General features: G+C 35.4%; 2 protein-coding genes across 2 annotated transcripts in view; one reads left to right on the top strand and one right to left on the bottom strand.

Annotated features, from left to right (window-relative positions):
* The window catches only part of METTL25 (methyltransferase like 25), a 59,040-nt gene extending 40,750 nt beyond the window's left edge, over positions 1–18,290 (bottom strand). The window contains exons 1-5 of the mRNA XM_010008049.1: positions 18,245–18,290; positions 17,515–17,646; positions 11,727–11,891; positions 7,948–8,048; positions 1,476–2,105 (exon numbers count right to left, since the gene is read on the bottom strand). Coding sequence (XP_010006351.1) covers positions 1,476–2,105; positions 7,948–8,048; positions 11,727–11,891; positions 17,515–17,646; positions 18,245–18,290 — 1,074 coding nt within the window. The remainder of the gene's footprint in view (positions 1–1,475; positions 2,106–7,947; positions 8,049–11,726; positions 11,892–17,514; positions 17,647–18,244) is intronic.
* A 179-nt stretch (positions 18,291–18,469) lies between these two features.
* Positions 18,470–18,886, top strand: part of CCDC59 (coiled-coil domain containing 59) — a 6,717-nt gene continuing 6,300 nt past the window's right edge. Inside the window, exon 1 of the mRNA XM_010008048.1 lies at positions 18,470–18,741. Within this exon, the coding sequence (XP_010006350.1) occupies positions 18,470–18,741 (272 nt within the window). The remainder of the gene's footprint in view (positions 18,742–18,886) is intronic.

The following is an 18,886-nucleotide window of genomic DNA, read 5'->3' as shown; positions in this document are numbered from 1 at the left end:
CCAAACATGCTGCAAATGGCTAGTGAGCTGTAAAGTTTAAACACACAACTCCATGACGACTCCTGCTGTTCTGTTCTAGAATTTTTAATGCATAATAAAAGCTCTTTGATGCTAAGAAAACATGGTACATCACCTCTGTGGAGAGTCAGACTGCTGATGGCTTTGTTTGGGTACAGAAGTATGTCTCTCTGTACTCTACCAGTCATGAGGAAGCAGAAGCTGAAGACTACAAATAGCAGCTGTTTTACCTGCATGGAAGGGAACACCTACATGGTGACTAGACCTGGGCCATTTTCTCTTGTCTTTTCTACCTTTCCCATCACTAGTATTACTACCACTGCTACTTCCTTTTCTCAAAGCCCTAATTGCTACAATCAAATCAATTTCCTAAAAATAGTTGTAATCTGAAGAGCAGGTCCTTCTCCACTTAGTTATTTCTGAAACTGTATTACTGCTGCAGTTTTGCAGTGTGCTTACTACTATTCAGCAATAACTGAGTATTTTATGCTATAGCACAATGTAAGAACTTCAGCTTCTGTCCATTCCAACCTCTTGCTTTCCTTTACCTTCCATTTCCTTTTTCTGTCTATTTCTCCATGAAATTATCTCTCTTCACCATCCATAACAAGATATTTCCCTTCATGCATTATAAGTTGGAACCCACATGGTAAACATGATGTTGCTTTGAACTTCAGTCTTATTTATTAACAAGGTTATCAACAAGAAATTAATCCAGAGGCATTCAACTGTGATACTTTTCTATAATAATTTTTATGTGCACATCTATTTTTGCTGCTCTATATTTGATTTTTTTCACACATCTGTGTTATATAGTAATGTATGCTTACAATAATAAACCCTGTCTTCCTGGTTTTTAATGCCCCTTGTCTCCTTTCACTTTGTGCTGCTTCTCTGTGCCTGCTTTCTCCTTGTCTCAGGATCCAAAATTTTTAGGTGGCAAACATTCAGCTTTAGTCCAGCCTAGTTTTTAAATGTTTTTCTCTACCAGTCAGCTTCAACTAAGTAATATACACAATAAATTCTCCTACGCCTTCAAAGTTAATTTGAAATTAAAAAAGACATTCTAGGAAAATTGAAATGGTAGTGCTTAAAATATTAATCTACCTGATAAATATAACTCTTTTAATAATAATTAGATGTTATCTGTAACCATAATTGTAAAATACACGAATGTGCCAATATGCATGCTGTTAACTTTGACAGTTGATTATTATCTACCCCATAAATTCTAAAGGTTGTTTTACATATTCAAAATAATTCCAAAATATATATTAAAATAGAAAAACAATCTGTACCTGCTAGACATAATTCTGCTGACTGGAAAACATAATTGGGCCAGAATGTTAATTTATACCACTGACAGCACTCTACATACACCCAGCAAACATCATGCACATATGAAAATGGCAATATAAAGACAACAGACAATCTACTTAAAGTATTATTAAAATTACCTCCAGATCTGTTATGATGTCACTGAGTTCTGTTTCTGCAGTGATGCAAGAGGTCAATGGGAAATACAGGTTTGATTCACTTGACTTGATTGCTTTAGCCTTGAGAGATGACATTTTTCTTTGTGCCTTTTGCTCTTCACAGAGTTCTGCACAGTTACACTGAGAAGAAAAAACTTCTACAGCATTCACAGGCAGAACATTTAGAATAGCAAGAACCTCTTCAGAAGGTTTGCTCTCCTCAGATTGTGTCCGATCTACCAAACCTACTTCAACTTGTTTACTGGTTTCAGATGTGGCTATTTCAGGGAAGCCACTAGAAGGAAGTGTGCCTTGGATAGTCACTTCGTTCTGACCTTGAAGACTGCTGTCATTATTTATGGGCTTTGCACTGATTGCTTTACATTTAATTTCACTTTCCTCTGGCCTCTCATTTGCCTTTTCCAGCCTCTGGTTTTTGAGGTTTGTTTTTCCTCGACTCTGATATGCTCTCCAGTGTTTCTTCAATTTTCTGTTCCGTTCAAGAGCACCATTAGTGTTGATGTTTGAGGAGTCAATTCCATAAACTTTTAAGTTATATTGCATGGACAAAAATGAACTCAGGTAGCCTTTTCCAGAACCTATATCAATCACCTAGATAATGAGAGAAAACCAAAATTGTTATATTAATGAGCAGCAAGACACACTTCAATTAAATGCAAAAATAATTCCCTAAAAATGTAAGCATGGATTTCATAATTACCTGACCAATTATCCCACCTAATACACCTTGATCATTTGCTTTGTTGATCCACATTCTGGCTTTAAAACACAGAATTAAGTCTTACTGATTTACTGCAGCAGACACTGTAGTGCTTATGCAATGAACATGTCCTGACTCTCTGGAAAAGATTTTCAGTGTATTTTTTGACCCAGAACTTCCTTCTGCTAGAGAAAATAACCATGAACAACCACCAATACTACCTTCTCCTCACTAAACTGGGTCAGGATATAGTCAGCAAAGAAAGTGTTCACAGTATGTAGATTTAGGCGTCTAGCTCCCATACTAAGGAGTATGTATACCACTAAGTATACAGGTATAAGCACCTTCAGACTGAGTACCTAACTTAATCACTTCAGATGCGACATAAATATAGGTGTTATTAAAACCTCTTTTATGTCAGAATGCTTATTTATACCACTTTCCCATTCTGTGCAAATGATCCATTCAGCTTTGACTAACATAAGAATGCTTTTGTAAGGAAACAAAGGGGCTCATATCTCATGTGCTTTCACTGCCTGTTCTGGAGGAAGGAGAGAAGAGAAGGGATAACTAGCTGACAGTTTTGTCTCATAGCTGAAAGACAGCATGTGCTGCTTCAGTAACTGATATAACACAGAAAGGAAAACCCTATGCAGAGTAGTAGCAGAAACAAGGGTTGAATTGGAGAACTTCAAGTACATAATCACAGCTTTATATTATGTGTGCTTAATTTTTAATAAATACATACATAAAACACAATATTTTGCAAGAATAGGCAGAATGCAATTTCTCCAAGGAAGAAAATGATAGTGCTCACTTCTGTTTAGGCATCTACCAAAAATCACATTTACTAGACATAATACTTATTTTTTGATGTTCCTAAAAGTGTCAGGCTCAAGAAAATATATTATTTGTTCTTGGTCTGTCACACATTCGTAAGAAAACTTACACTAATATTTGTCATTCCAAATAGCAGCATACACTACACGGATTCATCTAAAACTCAACTGCATAGTTTTTAACAGCTAAGAATACTCAGTAAGATTTCTTTCTTATTGTAAGAAAGTTAAAGATTTGTACAGCAATGAAATTAGAAAGAAAAATTTGTACCAGTGTTACTAAGAACTATGTAAACCAGTGTTGAATACACACTATAAGGTAAAAATTGTTCACGAGAGGCTGTACACATTGCTTTCTCATCTGTACTCTTTATGTGATACTGCTGCATATTTGCCATTTAGGTATGCCATAATCCTCAAATTTCTTTGAGGAAATATGCGCAGGAGTAGATTTAGTGAAACAGAATTGATACTATCTATGCACACTTTTTAAAATTTAATTTGTCACATTTATCACCAATATTCTGGTTTATTTAAAAGTGAAGGAAATAAGTGTGTCCAAGCAATAATTTTACCCACTATTTCATGTAGAAGATACTATTATTATGCAGAATAGACGTACCTCCACTTCTACAAGGTTTTAAATTATTACTGTGAGAGGCAGCATCTGGACACAGAATAAACTAGTGAATTATTTCTAACGCCTATGTGTGACCTCTAGTGGCTGTAAAGACAAACTGCTGTTTGGGTAAGGTTTTTTCAGTTGTTTCCAAAATAAAACAGTATTACATTGTTAAATTAGCACTGGGACAGTAGTTTTAAAATGAAAGGAAAATTTTACCAAAAATAAGCAGGCAATGGTCTCGTGCTAAGCAACTAGACTGCATTAAATTAATCCCTGCTTTACCCTCCCTTGATTACATAAGGAAAGGTAATCAGCAATCTATAGCGTATCTGCCAAGCATGAACTTCTGAAATGAAATTTCCATGATATAATGAACTCCAAAGGTCTTGTCCACAGTGAGCTGGGTACTGTGTTTAAACATAGTTTCTAGCATAGTGCAATCAAGAACTTCATTTCCAGAAGCATTCCAACATTTCTCAGCATCAGATCACAAATTTAATGGATGCTGAAGGTAGAATTTTATCATACATTACACGTTGCAACTCTTGCTGCACGTGCTGCAATTTCCAAGAAAACTTTCAAAAATACATTAAAGAAAATAAATGTGCATTTAAGCAAAGAAGAAACATCTCTGGCTTCTTTTCAGAGTTTAATCAAGCACTTCTTTATAAAATAAAGTTCCACTTGTATAATAGGAAAAATACTTAAAGGGGCAGTAAACACTTGGAAAAAACTCTTTAGTTTGCTTTAATGTTGCAATTCAAACAATTAACCTAGAAGTGATTACAATAAGTAATAAAATTGTTGCTTTTATTCTCATTTTACCATTTATTATACTACATTATAAAATACCACAAGAGATGGGTAAGGAAGTAAAATGGAGGGCATTTTTCAAGCTGTCAGTGATCCATAATATCTGTAAGAAACACCCTGAGGACGTGTGCTGTTGTAAAATGTGCTGTGCTTTTACAGCTCGAGTTTTTTTAATTAAATGCTGCACATATTTTGGTTTTTGAGAAAAACAGAAAAAAATCACTAAGGAAATAAACTCTCCTAAAATTTCACAATTCCTGTATTTTTTAAGTTGAAAGGTAACCAAAACAAAAGAAGTTGTTTTTAATAACTGAGAAGGTGTGCTTTTTTTTTTTTTTAAAAATGTAACTGTAAAGCTCTTTTCATATAGTAGGGATTTGTAACTTTGCACAAATAAATTTTGTTACAGTATATGACTAAAATGGAAAAAAGTTAATATAGAGCAGTCGGCATTTCATATTTGGTGATATACAGCAATCATATTTTTCATTAAATCTTACATTAAAAAAAAAACCCAACAACCAAAAACTAACAGAAAATAATCCTTTGTCTAAAGATACTCCAAGCCCCCTAATAAAAATGCATAATAACTGGGCAAAATTGCTGCATGTTGGTGGATATCTAATAATGACTGGTTTGAGATTTTATTAGTAACCAGCTACATTGGGACTTAGGTCAGGTCATTAAGGTGGCTCTACTCTTTTATACTCTTTGAATATGGCTTTTCCCTCCTTTTTATTCCTGAATCTCACAGGGACTATTTAAAATCTAAATGAAAATGCTATATGAAACACCACCTTCCAGCAATCTCAGGGAACATTTATTCTTGCATTATAAGCAAACTACAGTTTCTTACGGCTTTCTAAGCACATGAAAGTCTTCCACATTTTAAAAACTACTATTCACCTGAAGCAAAAGGTAAAAAAGGCAAAAAGACATGCTAATGATAGAAGAATTTACTTTCACATATCTGCTGCTACTGTATTTCTATTCTTCAGAGCATGACGACTATTGAGGGCACCCACACTTGTCACCATGGCTGACTCTTGAAAGGGCTGCTGGAGATCGCCTTCCATCAATGTAAGCGATTGCAGATGCTCATAAATTGACTGTGTCTCATCCAGCAATATTTGGCCTTAATTGGAGCTCTCTATTTACTTGCTAATCCCTGTTGTAAGGAGAACACTGCCTGAAATTTTGTCTTCATCAGTTGCTCCTCACAGAACAGATGGTCAGAAATCAATATTTTGATCTCTGTTCTCAAGGATGCCACAGGCCTGACCCAAGCCTATCGAGAGTACTGCATCATTTATATTATCTAAATTAAACTCCATCTGAGCCAAATAACTTCCAATTTAAAGTTCAGCTCCAGAAACTCAGGGCTGAATCCAAGTTTTGGGGCCTGCCTTTCAGTCTATGGTGGCAGCAGCAGCAACTTGGGACACAGCAGTTATATCTCTACCACTAAACTGAACCAAAAACAGACATGCACTCTACCTCCAGGGCATGACCAGTCACACCATTAATTTTTTAGCACCCCCTCTGGCACAGGTATGAAGCAGGCCAACTAGCACTCTTCCACTGCAAAGGCCAGGTACAATCTGGGGGAGAAAACATATCATAAACCATCTAATATGTACTTAGTCTACCCATTTGCAGCTGTCTCTTCTCCCTTATCTGTGTCCAGCTCAGAGGGCTGGAGCACCTCTCCTATGAACACAGAGTGAGAGAGTTGGGGCTGTTCAGCCTGGAGAAGAGAAGGCTCCAGGGAGACCTTATAGCAGCCTTACAGTACCTGAAAGGGTAGGAAAGCTGGAGAGGGACTTTTTACAAGGGCATGTAGTGAGAGTACAAGGGGTAATGGTTTTAAACTGCAAGAAGGTATTTTAAGGTTAGATATTAGGAAGAAATATTCACTATGAGGGTGGTGAAACAAAGGAAGGGGTTGCCTAGGGAGGCTGTCGATGCCCTCTCCTTCAAGGGCAGGTTGGATGGGGCTGGTCTAGTGAGAGCTGTCCCACTGGCAGGGGGGTTGGAACTGGATGATCTTTAAAGTCCCTTCCTTAAACAATTCTATGATTAATTTTAAACTACACTCAGACATACTTAGGGAAAAACAAAGGCTCAGAGGGAGTATGTTTAGAATAAAATCTGGGCAGATACCTATCAATCTTTGGTTTTAAACAAATATACTTTGATGTCCACAAATCTTCATGTGAATGAGTATTAGGCTGGAGGAAACCAGTCTCCATTTATACTTATGGCCCCTTACATAGAAAGCAAGTGCAGCTCAGATGTAGAAAGAAATCAAATGCAGCATCCAGAGGTACTAATCATCTAGTTTAAAGTGAGGATGAAGCTACATTAGCCAGTTACTAGCATTACAGAAATTAAAATTATTAACACATCTTAGTTCACCCAGATACTTAAAAACTTAAGTCTTACCACAACAAAGATCTAAGCCATGAAATCTAACAGTAAGTTTAACATTGTAAAAGCTTACAGAAAATTATGTATATGTAAAACAAAGAAATGGTATTGATGTTACTTTTGTCAACCAGAATGTGAAATATGGTACTGAAAAAAGTATTGTTGTGATGCTTGTGCTTTGTCAACAGAATCATAAGTAAATACCTATGAGGTTTTAATGCAAAAGCAATTGTGTGCACTGTGCAATCTTAATAGCATGTAAAAAAGTAAAGGTAAGTCACAATCACATTTTGTGAAAGAAATCCTGCAATTCTTCAACATTGACGATGGACTTGCCATGTGATATATTAAATACTCAACCTGTAATCACGGGGTAATTATAGTGCTAGGTGCCTGGATCCCACACATGTTCTACCAAATGTACTTCATGCCTATTCTGTGACATAAACCTCTGCTTAATCAGGTCTCTCTTCAAACTTAAAAAGTTGTAACTAAATTCCTCATTGAAGATCTCAATCCATTTTTAAGAAAGGTGAACAACATTAAAAAACAGGAAACATTTTAAATCCGTTGTGGCAGAATAAGAATTCATGTTTTCAAAATTTCTCAGATTTTCTCCTTTGGTCTCTAGGTACTCCTTGACAGAAGGAAAATAATTAAGTTTTGCTCTCCTACTGACACCTATGGTGAATTGCCAGAAACACAATACTGATGAACAAGGCAGTACTCATGCATGGCAAAAAGCAGCACAATTTTTAGCTGTTCAACACAGAAGATTATTATAATTTCTTAAAATTTTTAATGAGTCATAAAAAGATTATGACTCTCAGAAAGGCAGCTCCTTTGGAATGATAAATGTATAAACAACATTGTCCTTCACCTTGGCCATAAAGACTATTCTTTAGCTACAATTATTTACAGGAAAAATAAGAACAGCAGTGAGAGAATACGAAAATGCAGTACTTGAACACAATGAGAATAATTTGGAAAGCACACCGTAACATAAAGTAAGAATTGTTTTCTTACCTGCTTTATACCAAAATTATTTGCTAGTTTGTCTACCAGCTCTGACATCACCTGCACTTCATGAGATTTCTTACTATTCATAAACTCATCGGTTTTGATACCTGTATCAGATTCAGAGAATAAATACACATTAATCCATAATAATAAAGATTTGCAATCAATCAGGAAAAAATATGCTATGGTATTTTTATATTTTAAGGATATTTATATTTAATTTAAAATTAACTGAATTATTACCAGACTAAGGTTCTGAATTACAGATGAATTAGTGAAATTCAACATACTAGAAAACTTAGTACTTTGGTGTAGTGTTTTTTAAGATGTAGTATATCTAATACCTGACCAGATATTAGACGATAGCTACTACTATAAAACTGTACTATTTCTTCTTATTTGGGTGTCATTTATCACATTCACCTTCATATATATGAAATACAAGGGCAGGGGAAATTAATAATCACACAGTACAACTTGCTAATTCTGCAGATTTGCTCACAATATCAAGTGGGAGAGATCTCAAAAGTTATGAATGATGCTGGGGAACTTCAAAGGAAGATGCAACTTAATTTCTTTATTTACCCTATGTATGGGTTATAGAACTGTTACATCTTTCTGGTAGAAAACCCCTCATTTCCTTGTTGCCATGGTAATGAGATGGAGTCAGTCTCTACCACAGCTTAACTGCTTATGGAGAATACCAAACACCCACTTGCTAATCTCTACATCCTACAACCCAAGGAGGAGCTCAGAAGTTGCTCCTTTGGGAGACACCTCACATTTCCCTTAGGCCATCAACTCTTACACTTTTATAAGTCTGAGTGAAGGTAGGAGAAACTGGGCTGTTTCTAATGAGCAGGCTCCCGAAAAACAAGACATTTCTACATGGCTAGACATATTAATATATTTTCCCATTCTCTGCTTTTTGCGAAGTATGTGTTCATGTGTCTAGAAACTGATCATTAGGCAAAAACTAAGCTTATTCTTTGATCAGATCATGCTGGGAACGGAGCCAAGAGTGTTACTTCTTTAAAAGCCAGTGGGGAATTGAACTGAGCTCATGAGAAACCTAGTGTTTTCTCCGGTTTTCCCCAAACCCACAGCATATGATTTTTACAACAAATGGTTATGACAATAATTACAATCTAATATAGACTTTATAAACTAAAAAAAGGAAAAATAGACCGAAATGCTTTTAAACAAAACAAACTGCAGATACAAGTGCTTGTCATTTCACCAAAGATCCTCCTTACCTTTAAAATTGTGAAAACCTACTTGGTGTCTTAAAAAACCCTTGTAAACATTTCAAATGAAAAAAAAAACCAAAACAAAACAGAAAGAATTTTATTTTTTTTAAGTCTCTTGTTTATACTCAAACATTTTTGTGTCTGGATAGGCTCATCAAACAAAGCAGAAGAATGGGAACAGGAAGAAACAGACATTTAACTTCTTGACAGAAAGAAAAGTTGTTTGACTTCTGCAAAGTAGTACTGTCACTCTGAACTATCACCACATCTTGCACCTTTTACACTTTGCTATAATAAGAAGTCAAAAGACTGAATAGGGTAATGCTGTGAGATGTACCATTTCAGAGAGTTCTTCAGCCAAATTAAGTACTTCAAACATGGAAGAAATCCAGAAACAAGACCCCACTTATAAAAGCTGATGTTCCAGGTAAAAAAAAAAAAATCATAGTTTGCTTATACCTACATATATAAAGTATTTCTCACCTTAGTTACTAATGTTTCTCAAATATTTTAGACCTCTTTTCCTCTTTTTGCAGAATGAACATTCTACTTATATTTCAGCTTGTGAAAAATTATGTTGTTTACAGAATATTATGGATTTTAAAGAAATTTTACTGGAAGAAACCTGATGGTGCAGTAAGGAGACCTTTGTTAGGAAACAATGGAGAGAACCTTGAGACTCAGAACTCCATTCTAAATAGGTGTGTCCAAAATATGCTTAATATGTTTGTGCTATCCAAGGAAGGATAGCAATATGCCTACATTAAGATGGTGAAGAAGTTAGAGAACTGTGCAAGTATGCAGACTGTGGGAATAACTTCATAAGTATGTTTGTCTTAGAACAAAATAACTGTTTTAAAGACATCTGAAACATAATTATCCTGATACATTATTTTCAGAATAGCCATTGTAAAGGTGCCCATTTTCTGACACTTAAATTTCTCGTGACTTGCAAGCTTTAGCATGTCAGGAAATGAATATATTTTCTGAAATACAGAATTAAGTAAAAAATACCTGTAATAGCTTAAAATTAAAAGATCACACCTTTCATTTGGTGACTTGCACATCCATAATTTGGTATTTTGCTTCTGCCAAATTACTAGGAATTTCAATTAAGCTAATTTAACTAGTACTTACTGCCAATTCAACAGAAAGGTTTTGAATTCTAATACCATACATTTGGAACATGCTTTATTTTTCCTATGACATATATTTTAGAATTACTGCATCACAACCCCAGGCCCCAGTTACCAAACTGAGCAGCACTCCTGCAAGACAGAGTAAAATACTCAGCAACTGTCTTACCCTGAGGCTCCATTCTGCATGACAAGAAGATGAAAGAAACCCTGTAGTTTTGTCTAAGAAAGGTAATCCAGGTATGAACAAAAGCATAACAAGGTAGAACTACACAATTCCAGAAAATTAAGCAGAACACAGGGAATGTAAACATCATAGCAATGAATAGACCTAAAAAGCAAGCAGAAGAAAAGCAGCATACAGTTGTCAAATGAGAAAAGGGCTTCAGATTAACTAAGAGCAGAAGGAAAGAAGCCAGAAAGTAAGATCAATGCACAACAAATCATCTTAGCCATGGCATTTTAGTAATTCTGAAGAAATGAGAAACTGGGGAGTCAACCCTGGAAAATGGCAAAATTGGAAGGAGAAGATTGCTGTAGAAAATGGGAGAAATGCTCAACATACATAATGGTGCTATCACTTAGGATAAGAAATGTCAGTTTTAATGTATTATAGAGATAAAACACACTAGAAAGCAAAAGCTGCTCAGTCTGTCTGTGAGAAATCTGAATGATGGTGACAAATCCATGACTGAGGACTCCATAAAGAGCATATTTTCAGTAGAAATGACAGCAGTCCAAGTAAGTTTAAATGCCAGTTTATCATCTAACAGAAGAAATATAATCAGGGGTAAGATTTTCAGTGTCAAACTTGATGCCAACTTGACTGTTTAAATTCAATTTCTTTAACTGCAGAAAATGGAGTTACTCTAGTTTTATGACACATATTTGGTATTGGTCCAAAACATACAGAATGAATAAAATAATAAATTTGTTATTTTTTTTTAGACATCAAACACTTATTGGGCCATATGCAACTAAAAGCAAAAGCACATATTTAATATTAAACAATAAATGTAACAAAAAAAACCATACTTGTAATATTTGTTTTCTTCTAAAAAAAAAAAGGAAGAATAGCAACCATGAGTCCTGCCATTGAAGAAGAAAAGTAAAGGGCATTTACAAACATCTCAAATACTGATGTGCCTGCTTACCAATCCCATCCCCTTTAAAACTGTATCTTTGGAAAGGTCTATAGTACTAAATGCTATGACCTGTCTGCTCAAATTTTAGCATGATAATAGATTTTCTAAACAAAGGGAATGAAGAAACAGTCTAGGAAGAAATTAAAATCAAAGTGAGAAGCATGCAGGAAAAAAGCCCACCAAACTGCCCCCAAACCAAACTCTGCAGGTCCTATAGTGAATAAATAAAAATTTAAAGACAAATGTAAATATACCTGTTGTTCCTTGACTGTCACCTTTCAGTGCTTCAAGTAGATCTTCTAATGGGGTACACACTCCAAGGCTGGACAAAGTATAATACTTAGCAGCCAGGGCAAACAAATGCACATTGATTAGCTTCTTAGAGTTTTCACAAAACACATCAGAAAATGTGTCATCATCTGTACAAAAAAGAAAAATAAAGGATTTCTGTAAAAAGTGCTTAACATCTCTATATTAGAGCTTAGAGAAACCTACAGGCAATTAATATGTAGCATCAGAAAGAAGTAACTATTTATTTTGCTTCTATAAGTGGGAAAACTCAGTTTTCCTTCAGCTGTACTCCTCATTCAGAAGCTTTTACTCCTAGCTGAACTAGGGTGATGTGGAAAAATCTATTAGTTTAACAGAGCTACTTTAGTATAATTGACAAGAGAATTCAGTCAGCATTATCACTTCTTTGTTTAGAAACTTATTCATTATACATTTCCTAGTCACCTCTATCTGACAATTTACACTACTGCATTTTTTAGAAAATGCAGCAGATTAATATATTAAATGTTTTGATTTACAATCACTATACTAATGTATTTTCCTGGCTGCCTTGTAGCTGGTTAATCTGCTGGGAGAAATGAATTAATTTTTATTACCAATCAAGTGTGAGCCAAAGTTAGATTTCACAGCATATTTTGTTTGACTCAGGATTAAATACTTCAGTTTGGTATTAGTTCTTTAGAAAATATTACCTTTTCAAAATGTACATTTATTTTAAAGTGAAATGTATTGCTATGAATGAATTACTAAACATTTTGTATTTTCTAATTCCTCTCCATCTTGGCTAAAACTATTCTATAGTTTTGCTAATAATTTTTAGATTTCTAAATACTTGTAATTCTTTTAACATATATAAAAGCTAACATGTCTAGCAAACAAACTGTTACTAAGATTTGGAAAATAGCTCCTGTGTTGCCTTTTCTCATGTGTAGATATTGCACAAGTACCCACCTAGCATGGCAGCTTTCCTGAATCTGACCTAACCACCTGCATGTCAATTTAAACAGCTGTTTTTATTGATCTCACCTCTACTGCAAATAATTTTATAGCATGACCACAATTACTGGTCATGCATATATTACAATTTATTGAAAACGGTCCCAACTGTGTTGACACATTAATTTTCATGGTGTTAAGCTACCAAGGCATGAGTCCTACAAACACACTTCGAACTTCAGAAGGAATAAATGGTGCCTAAGTTATGACCAGAATTTTATTTCAGTGTCTGTGTGTTGGTGCTTAATCTGCTTCTCAATAGTACCAAATCTGAAAAGAAAGCCACCTTTCTCCATAAATGACTTCCTTGTTTGAACTTCAGAACATCCAGTAACTTTTAGTTAATGAAGAATAAGGGTGTAACATTATAGTAGAGAACAGAAATAAAGAGAAACACTAAACCAGAATGAAAACAGCAGAGTTTTTAGAGAAGGGGTAATTTTGCTTTCCAGTGTCTCTGTTACATAAAGAAAAGAAATGAGATATGTGCATTTTGAAATGATTGAAGAAAAATCCGCTTCCTTCCTGACAATAACTTCAAATCAAGTAAATAATGAAAAAAACTGATATAACTGGATAAGATAATCAAACACTTTTAGACAATGTAAAGACTTGTCTTTTTTATTCTGCTTAAAAAAAAATAATTCAACAATCATAAAAGGAGGTGAATATCTACACACAAACTATTTTTGTTTTCTGCTGAGTAATGTTATGCAAGGAGCTCTTACAAGAAACTGTTACAGCTTGAGTCATTGCTGATGAAGAAAATTTCAGTTTATTTTTAAGAAAGGTTCACTCATTGAACTTATTTTAAATTTTCTGGGAATTAACAGCATTGCAAAATATGCACAGACATTCACAAAATTAATGTAGTCTTAATCAGTAAAAATGCATAGTAATCTTAGGTTTGATGCAGTGGGAATAAATCACTAATTTGTCAAGAAAGAGAACAAGGTTTATGAGACAAGTAATTACATGCCAACAATTATTGAAAAAGACCTAGACATGAGACATTAAGTCAAAAGATGCACAGGGATATTTTGACCAGCCAAGCTATTCAGCATTTTTTCCAGGTGAAGACAAAATCTAATTTTCTTGATGAGAAGTGGGTTTGTTTCATGCATATTATGACCTCTTTGTAGTATTTAGCGTAACACACTGCAGAAAAGTCCAGCCTTTTCTAATACATATTTATGTTGTTCTTAATCTCCAAATTTTATTTCATTGGCAACAAGTATGGTTGGGCTTTTTTTTTTCATTTTAGAAAACTGAAGCACATAACACTGAATCGTATACTCTTTTCAGCCACTGGCATACATTTTTAAATATATTGGCTAATGTATGTCAAGTAAAAAACTTTCCCCCAAAATGCACTTCTTCATAACATTATATGAAATAAAGCAGATTTGAAAAGACATAGGAATGTCATCCTGTTACAAAATATTTCTTTAACATATGTGAGATACATAAGAAACATCTGAATAAAATAATATTTTTGTAATTTTTATTTTCATACATGTACATTACATATCTACTAAATGTATTTTGGTTTATAAGCAGTATTTTTTTTTAAATGTCTGGCTCGATATGGGGTGTTTTTAATTGATCTTTGTATTTTGAATATACCGAACTGTATCACTAGTGGAAAAAATATGCTTTCCATCATTATAGTAGCATCAGATACTTGGGGGTGGAAGAAGAAATACAGCCATTCTACAAACTATATACCTCATTGCCAACTCTCACCTAATGGTCACTGTGGAAATGAACATCATGTGAATTACATACAAAAACTTGCTAAGAGTACAAAAAGAAAATTATCATGAACCACATACATACCCCTCTCATACCACCCTAGCCTACCACTGATATGAAAAATCATTAAACTACACCCTTAAGGAACTCTGTTCTTATTTTTCCTATCTAACTTTCAAGTAGCTCACCAAGATCAACAGCATAAGCAAATACTGAGCAGATATAAGAAATACCAAGTGAAACAAAGTCTTGTCATGCTAAGAAGTATAACATCTCTGCAGCCCACACAACCAGAATCTCCCCATGCCAACAGGGGTATCAAAACCATGGACCCCCTGCTGCTCATTCCAGACCTCAAACTGTTTTTTTCTGATTCCTCAAATTTCTCTCATGGAAATTACGTAAGTGAAAACAAATGTCAAAATGCATCAGAACAAATTCAGACCATCAATTAAGAAAAATGTGTCAGTGAAATAAACTATTTCACAGAACCAAAACCAGCCTCTCAGTTTGGAGTTTAAAGGAAGCCAATTACATTTCTTTGGGATATGAGAAGGAACACTAGTATTTAGAACTGGGTATTAAAACTGTGCAATCAGTAAATTGATTTTATGGTGTAAAGGAAAACATCTATTGAGCCCACAATACTTAGCAACCCAATCTTCCTCTCACTCTAGTTCCTCCGGATCTTACATTATTGCCGAATACAACTTACCTTGAAACTTTCTAACTTTCCTAGGTTTCCTAGGAATGATAATTGAAATTTGGAGTTTTCTGCTTTTGTCAGAACCTATGAAAAGACTGTAAGCCCAAAGCATGCCTGCTTCCACTTTTTAAGCACATGACACAATAAATTATATTAATGCACTTTACAAATCTCATTTAATTGAAATTAAGTGCAGTTATACGCCATTGTGTAACAACCCTGAATTTGGTTACCTGATGGAAGAACTTGAACAGAACTAGTAGCATCTCATACAAGATCACTCATATATTGTCTGTAATAACATTCCTACCTAATTTAAATTGTTTTCTCAGCTTGCCTGCTAAAAGAAAAAACCCAACATGAAGGTATGAAAGAAAACCCAACATGACTTCAAACTATGGCATGATAGTTGTCTAACTATATGTTATTTATGAGTATAAAAATGTTAGTTTACTCAAAATGGTTCTACTTCAGCTGCTCACAAGATGAAATCTACTGTGTCTTTTAAGCAATCAGTCCATACGCTTACACATAAATTTCAGAGCAAAGAAACATATGCCAAAAATTAGAATTATATTACAAACAGTATTTTACAGTAAAATATGAAAATACTTAAACACAGATTTTTCTGTGTCTGTGTCCAATTTACAGCAATGACATGTGATAAAGAAGATGCAATATGGCAAATGTCAGCTTTTTGAAGTATAAAAATATAAAACAGTTTTCTGTATCTTAAAATGGATCTGAAACTTTTCTGTAGGATACAACTGAAAGCAAGGGTTCCACGCTTTATGTCATCATTAAAATAAAATAACATCTGACAAATATCTGAAAATATTCTCTGAAACTGATTTACAGACCATGTAATGTAATGTTCTGTAACGTGATTATCTTCTTGCATATAATACTGTTCAACAGAATTCTAATTTCTTGCTTGCTAGCTTCTAAAACTACAATTCAGCATAGGTATTTGTCAAAATCCCTATAGTAACATAAAATATTGTGGAGAGTAATAGTTTTGTGCCAATCTGCAATAATGTTACTTTTTAGTTTGCAGAGCTATGTGAGTACAAACTAACAACTTCACATTTTTAGACCAATTCTGTCAAATGTAGATCATGTTTCCCTGTAATTTAATTTGGGATCTGTATTAGAACAGATTCTAGAAACCTCTTCATACTGGTTTGGGGATTATGAATGTATAAATGTAAAACCTCTCACACTCTTAAGAAGCAAAGGTTTTACCATGTGAAATAAAAATGTCATTTTACACATACTTTGAGTAAGGTATTTGGGGTACGTGACCACGATGTCATTTGAACATGCAAAATAAATCTATTCTCATAGCCACACTCAAAGAAAAAAGTAGTTCTATGACTGATAGCATGTTTGGAGAGTCTCTTAGTACCCATTTCAGGGTAAATAACTAACATTTAAATATCTGATAATTTTGAAGAACTACCACATATACAGTTAATATTTTAGATGAATATAAGGAAGAGTAACTTCTGTTTATATGGGGTTTCTCATCTCTAATGTTATTCAGTAGTACTAATGCTCTCAAATGAGCGATGATACTGTTTCCCAGCCCTAATTTTAATATAGGCTAACTGCATTCATTTTCAAATATTGGTAGATGTTAGCAGGTATCTTTGCTGGAAAACTCTTATTCTACTATGATGCATTTTCATCATATGACTGGATGGACAGATACCATGCAGCCAAACAAATCAGGCATGAAGGACCAGATCAGCAAGCACATGCCTATTCTGCAACAGTGCCTCCAATTTTGTCATAATACTGAAGAAATTTTGAGACTGTCTCAAAACTTTCCAAATGTTAATAACTCATTATAATGTTGTGGCTAGAAAAAAAGGGCAATTCTTTTTTTAATGAGCGTAAGTAATCCCTATAGAAAACCGATGAAGAACTGTTATGTTTTAGCCACAGCATGAAAGCTTCATACCTCTCCAAGACATGTGCTTCATTTTAGCCATAAATTGTGTCTTCTGTAACACGCAATTTGAATATACATCATTAAATGATTTTCCAATTTTTAAATCTACCAAATAATATTATGCCTTCCTGGTTCTCCTACTCTACAGGTTACCACTTCAGTGCCTGAATCATTTCCTGGGCTTTCTCATAGAAATGGTAAGATCAGAGTAATTTTCCTTTAGTGTTTTCTTTTTGATGGCTTCATCTAATAATTAGCCTCTATTTTATGTCATGTTGTTCTGAACCAGCTCTGACTCTGACATCATCTGTCAAAAACATTAGAAGTTTTTCCTCACTGCTTCCCAACACTTGCTTGCAGGCTGGACCACTGTCTTGCTTCCATCTGGCTCCTGAAGTTAATTCATAATCCAGTGTCTTTTTCACGCACAAATTCTGTGGCTTTTTTTCCCCCCGCAGATACTTCAACCCTTTAAAAATGAGTCTTGCAGCTAATATTTTTGAAGCCTTTAGATCCAAGAAAGAAATGTTACAAGTGATGTAGCAATTCACAGCTCTTCAATCTTTTTTCAAATCCAAATAATTATCTTAGCTTGTCTTCTATGCCAAAAAGTGCAGAGCTCCACATGCTCGCTTCTGTGGGCCCTTCCATTACACACTGTGTTTTCCCATCTCATGTCAAGTAGCATTTCAGAGCTAATCCTACACCAGGGCCATCTACACTATCTACACTCCACAAGCTTCAGCTTGATGGAAGTTTCTCTCAGCTAAGTTCCTTGTCAAAGGTTTTACCTTAGTTTTGAAACAGATCTCTTTGCTGGGGCTCAGTCCCCCCGGATATTGTCCCTTTCAGATGCTTTATATTAATTTCTGTGCTCTGCCTGCAAGTGTCTGACCGGTACATTCTCTTTTACTCGGACTGCAGCAAATTCAGTAATACAGTTTCATAGCTGGCTTCCTCTCCAGCTACTTGAAAACTAGCAAAAATATGAAGTGCTTCTTAAACAGGTCTTGTCAGAAATGAAACTGCCTTCTGTTTTCCTTTGCCAGACACTCATTATTACAGACCTATAGGAAAGTGGCGTTTAAGCCTTTTCCCAGCTGCCCTCCACATTTCCAGAGTTTCAAAATGTGGAGGACTTTTAGCTGTTGCATCTTCCCATTCACGTGGAGGGTTTTGTTCGGATTTTTTCTTTTTTTAAAAAAATTATTAATTTTGTTTCTGTTCTTCAGAAATCAGTCAGAGCACAGGAGCCCGACAGAGGGATTTCGTTTAACTTCTAAGCGACCAGGATGATTTATAAAACGAGACCATCGCCACAGCCGTCAGCAGGGAGAGCCTCCTCAGGGGCAGTTCCTCCCAGCACGGCCGCCCTTCCCGCGAACCACGGCGGTTCCACGTCCGCCCTGTTGCCCTGGGAAAGAGGAACGCTCCCGGCGCACACGGGAGGCACGACACAGCGGGAGAGGCTTCAGCTGGAGGCAAAGTCACGGCACAGCCCCTCGGGGCGGCCGCAGGAACGCGGCGGGCAAAGGCGCGGGGAAAAGCGGCTGAGGAGAGCGGTGTGAAATTCTCCTGTTCTATTAAAGCAAGGAAAATAACTTTACAGGCAGAGAGGCCTCAGGCGCCAGAAACCAACCCGGCGGGGCGGGTGCCCAGGCGGGGCGGCGCGCGGCGGCGGCGCGGGAGCGCTCACCGGAGACAAAGGC

Source organism: Chaetura pelagica, unplaced genomic scaffold, assembly GCF_000747805.2.
Source record: "Chaetura pelagica isolate M959 unplaced genomic scaffold, ChaPel_1.0 scaffold50, whole genome shotgun sequence".
NCBI lineage: Eukaryota > Metazoa > Chordata > Aves > Apodiformes > Apodidae > Chaetura > Chaetura pelagica.
This window is presented reverse-complemented; position numbering and strand designations above follow the sequence as displayed.